The sequence below is a fragment of the Sinocyclocheilus rhinocerous genome, unplaced genomic scaffold (assembly GCF_001515625.1).
Source record: "Sinocyclocheilus rhinocerous isolate Xijiao unplaced genomic scaffold, SAMN03320098_v1.1 scaffold324, whole genome shotgun sequence".
Lineage (NCBI taxonomy): Eukaryota > Metazoa > Chordata > Actinopteri > Cypriniformes > Cyprinidae > Sinocyclocheilus > Sinocyclocheilus rhinocerous.
In genome coordinates, this window is record NW_015644072.1 from 513,871 (window position 1) to 518,197 (window position 4,327).

The window sequence follows — 4,327 nt, forward strand, 5'->3', positions numbered from 1 at the left end:
ATCACAATTTAAAATAACTGTTTTCCATATTAAAATATTTTAAAAAAGCAATTTATTCCTGTAATGTAAAACGGAATTTTTACCAGCCATTACTCCAGTCTTCAGTGACACGTCAAATGTTAAAAACAGTTTTTGCTGCTTATTTGTTTTTTTGTGGAAACAATGATACATTTTTACAGGATTCTTTAATGAATAGAACTTTTGAAAGAACAGCATTTATTTAAAATATATATTTTTACTTCACTGTCACTTTTGATCATGGATAAAAGTATTAATTCCTTTAAATAAAACAAAAAATCTTACTGAGCCCAACCTTTTGAACATATACGGAAAATAATTGTTTCTTTCAATGACTGCAAGTCTGATTTTTATTTTAGAACTACAAAGAAACTCGTAAACACGTGAACATCTTTTTTTGTTCTCATATATAGAATTGTTCTATTTCCCAATACAAAAGTCTTTGAAAATGATGTCTAAAATTTCCTCAGCACCAACTTTACCAGTGATCCTGCCCAGGCTGGTGAGGCCCAAACAAAGCCCTTCTGCCGCCAGCACCAGGTCCACATCCCTGTACTGATAGTACTGCTGCAAAGCCTCCACGCTCTTCTGCAGGTGAGTCCGGTGTCGGCTCTGTGTCAGACTCGGGCTGCTGATCAGTGGGTCACCACATCTGAACAGACAGGGATATAATACTTTATAAATTTTAGTGTCATAATTTGGTTTGCTCTAGAAATGCACCGAAATTTAGGTAACCGAAAATATTTGGCTGGTTTTGGAGGGACGGAATCATTGACCAAATAAGTGATGTTTAATTACTGTTTCTCTGATGACGTGTTTTGACTGTGTCAGTATTGTGCACACAACGTGGATAAACTACAACAGGTAAAGCTGTCAGCTGTGTGGACGCTAGTGCTGGATTAACAATATGGATTTCTCGTTTTTAATCAATATTGATATGGATTCGTAAATCTCAAGATCAATCTTTTAGTCTGTGATGTTTTCTGCTGATGTGTGAACTTCACTGAACATTATTTGTAGCATCTGCCAATGAGCTTTGTGTTTTGTTACTTTTAATATAAAATAATGTCTCAGCTTTCAAATTCTGTCAATTATTGGTCAATTATAATATCACGAACTACAAACAATAAATGGGGTTTTGACGCTCTTTAATGTGTCGTGATAGATCACTGTAGCCGTCTCATTTCAAGCGAGTCAAACCGATGATCCCTTCCACTTTACTACTAGTTATAGCAAGAAATAAATGTGAACATCAGAAGGTGTTGAAAGAAACAGACGAACTTACTGAAATGTATCGTGTCATGTAATCACTCAATCTGTGTTTCAACCGCAAAAAACATCAATAAAACAGCTTGTAAACAATGTCACGTAACGTCACATTTACCTCAGTAAAGACATTCAATATAGGCCATTTTAACTCGATAGTCAGCTAGAAAAAATAACTAAATATATTACATATTCATTATATTTTTACTTAACCTGTTGTCTTCATTATTAAATGTATGTTTGAATAAATCAGTTTTTATTCCAGTCACCGTTTAAGCGTTTATATTTCAACAACAAATTGAAGTAGAAACATAATTGTTATTTTTAAAAATGACATAAAAACTACATTATGTGCAATTTAAATGTTTGTACAAGTCCGTTTTGATTATCAAATACATTTGGTTATTAAATAAGATTTATTTCCATTTTCTGTCAAATGGATCCTGAATTTTCGGTTTTTATTTCGGCCCAGAATTTTCATTTTGGTGCATCACTTCTGTTTACAGCATCTAAATATCATATTTGAATAATTATAGAACTGCTTTCTGGGTTGATAATTTCCACTCTCAGAGTCTTTAGTCTGTTCTGTATTATAGACAGGAGATCCTCCAGGCCATCTCTGGTGTGGCATGACAAAAAGCAAGCAGGAGGAACATCACCAGCCTCCTCGAGGGCCGCCTGGATGCTGCGCTTGTGCTCGGCAGAGATGCGGTCACTTTTGTTGAGAATCAGGATGCACTCCCTCCTGTGAGATGAGTGCTCAAGGATACTCTTCAAGTGTCCACTGAGGAAGACAGGAACTAGCTGGGGCTCTGAAGGAAGCTGTGTCAAGTCGATGACCACAAGAGACAGATCTGCCTACTCCACCCTGTGGGCAGCAGCGGAAGGTCGTTTCTTAAGTCTGGTTCCTGAGCCTGGTCAGCATCTTACAACCTTTGACCTCGTAGAAACAAAGTGGCCACTTCCTGTCTATGCCATCTCTTTAGTAAATCACAGCATACTGTACAGGCAGAAAAATGACAAAGGGAGGGTCTAATGTGCAATGATGGCACTTGGACACTTTTGGGCACGCTTAAAAATGTTTGAATATCACTGCATTAGATAAAATAAAACTTTTAAAAAAGATAACCGCAATTAAATTATGATAGACCTTTTTATTATGATAGAATTATTTTTGCTACATTTTTCATAAATCGTTTTTTCTAATATGCAGGACTGATTTTTTTTCTGTTTTAAAACTAATCAATATTACTTTTGGCCCACAGAACTCAATCAAATTTAGGCTCTTCAGATTAAAAAGTTTTGGCACCTCTGGTCTAAATGATCTAAATTAATTTTAAATTTAAAAATGCAAAAAAAAAAAAATTTCAAATAAGTTTGAAAAGTTTGAATGTCAGTAAAAAAAGAACTGGTTAAATGGATTATTTATCTCTAATTTTAAGTCAGTAAACTTTTGCCTTTAGAGGAACCTATGACGGGAACAGACTTCCACCAGAATTAAAAGATATGTGGTTTATCTAAAAAAATTGGTAGTTTTAAAATTTAAATTGTGAAAATTTATAGGAATTTTACTGTTAAAAATGTTGTGTTTAGGGTATTGATTGTTTTTTAACATCAACCCTGGACCTACAGATGAAAAATAGCTACTCTGGCTAAATCTACATTTTCTGTGTAATCTACATGTGTATTTTCCCTGATTCAATAAAAAAACAAACAAACAAACAAAAATTTTAGACAGTTTTTCTCATTCAAATATGACAACCATCTATTGTTTTAAATCTAACAAACTTCTTTTGTAACATGTTCTTTTAAAATGCATGGCACTTGTTTTGATATTTTTTTAAATAACTGCATAATTTTTGGTTGTCCTTAAAACTGCCACCTCTTTTTCTGCAAACATTATATACCTAAACTCTTTATATTATTGCATAACCTCCAGTGTTTATTCAATCGTGAAAAATATGACACACACCTATATCGAAGTCTGTGAATAAACAGATCATTTCCCCTTAAGCGGCACAATGAGTGGCAAAAAATCTTGAGAGATATTTCCCCTCTACAGGTCATTTTTAGGATGGCGATATTTATCACTTTGGAATGTTTGCGCAAAAATGCCTCACTGTTTATTCTACCTTGATTTTCCCACACGTGTCCGTAAATACATACCGCTGACGGGCGTGCCGGACGCCCTCCTGCTCCACGCTGTCTGTGGTGTCCCGTAGACCTGCTGTGTCACTCAGCAGCACGGGATACCCCCGATATCCAACGGGACCTCCACGACATCTCTGGTGGTCCCGGCTGTGGGAGACACTATAGCAGCAGGACGCTGAGCTACAGAGTGAGAGAAGATACTGAAATTAGTTCAGAAACTAACAAGGACAACAAAGAACAGCAGTATTTAAAAATTTAACCCTTCCATTTTCATGCTACCAGTACTTATTTTTTTATCTACTAGTATCTTTTCCATTAAATTCTAGCTACTAGTGTATATTCTTAAGCTAGATAGATACTGGTGCTTATTTCAATAGACTAGTAACTTACCTATCGTTACTAGTAACACATTTCAAATTTTTGAACTATTCAGTTCTGACTAGTATATGGCAAGCCATTTTAACATTTAATCTATAAAACATACTTCTATCTATTTTCATGCTACTAAGTATTTATTTTTTTTAGCTACCAGTATCCATTCCATTAGGTACTAGTACTTATTTGTTGGCTACTATTGCTTATTCTTGAGGTACTAGAATCTTTTTAAAATATACTAGTACTTATTCATTAGATACTACTTATTCCAAATGTTACTAGTACATTTTTTTTATTTTACTAGTAAAAATTTTAATTAAACTCTACAGTGGCCATTCTGATTGATTAGTCATAGCATAAGATGAGTAAAAAAATCAGTTGTGATAAGTAATATAAGAATTGTTTCTAGTAACAATCACAAAATATTAGGCATGTCTTGAGCCGATCTCAAGGATCAGGATTGGGGACAATTAAGCATTTTTTTTTTACTGATTGGTATCGGCTATCCTGAGGCTTG

The 4,327-nt window shown here is 34.5% G+C and overlaps 1 protein-coding gene across 1 annotated transcript in view; it reads right to left on the bottom strand.

Annotated features, from left to right (window-relative positions):
• Positions 1 to 438: 438 nt before the first annotated feature.
• gtpbp3 (GTP binding protein 3, mitochondrial) overlaps positions 439 to 4,327 on the bottom strand; it is a 19,141-nt gene continuing 15,252 nt past the window's right edge. The window contains exons 6-8 of the mRNA XM_016575522.1: positions 3,451 to 3,615; positions 1,883 to 2,068; positions 439 to 670 (exon numbers count right to left, since the gene is read on the bottom strand). Coding sequence (XP_016431008.1) covers positions 439 to 670; positions 1,883 to 2,068; positions 3,451 to 3,615 — 583 coding nt within the window. The remainder of the gene's footprint in view (positions 671 to 1,882; positions 2,069 to 3,450; positions 3,616 to 4,327) is intronic.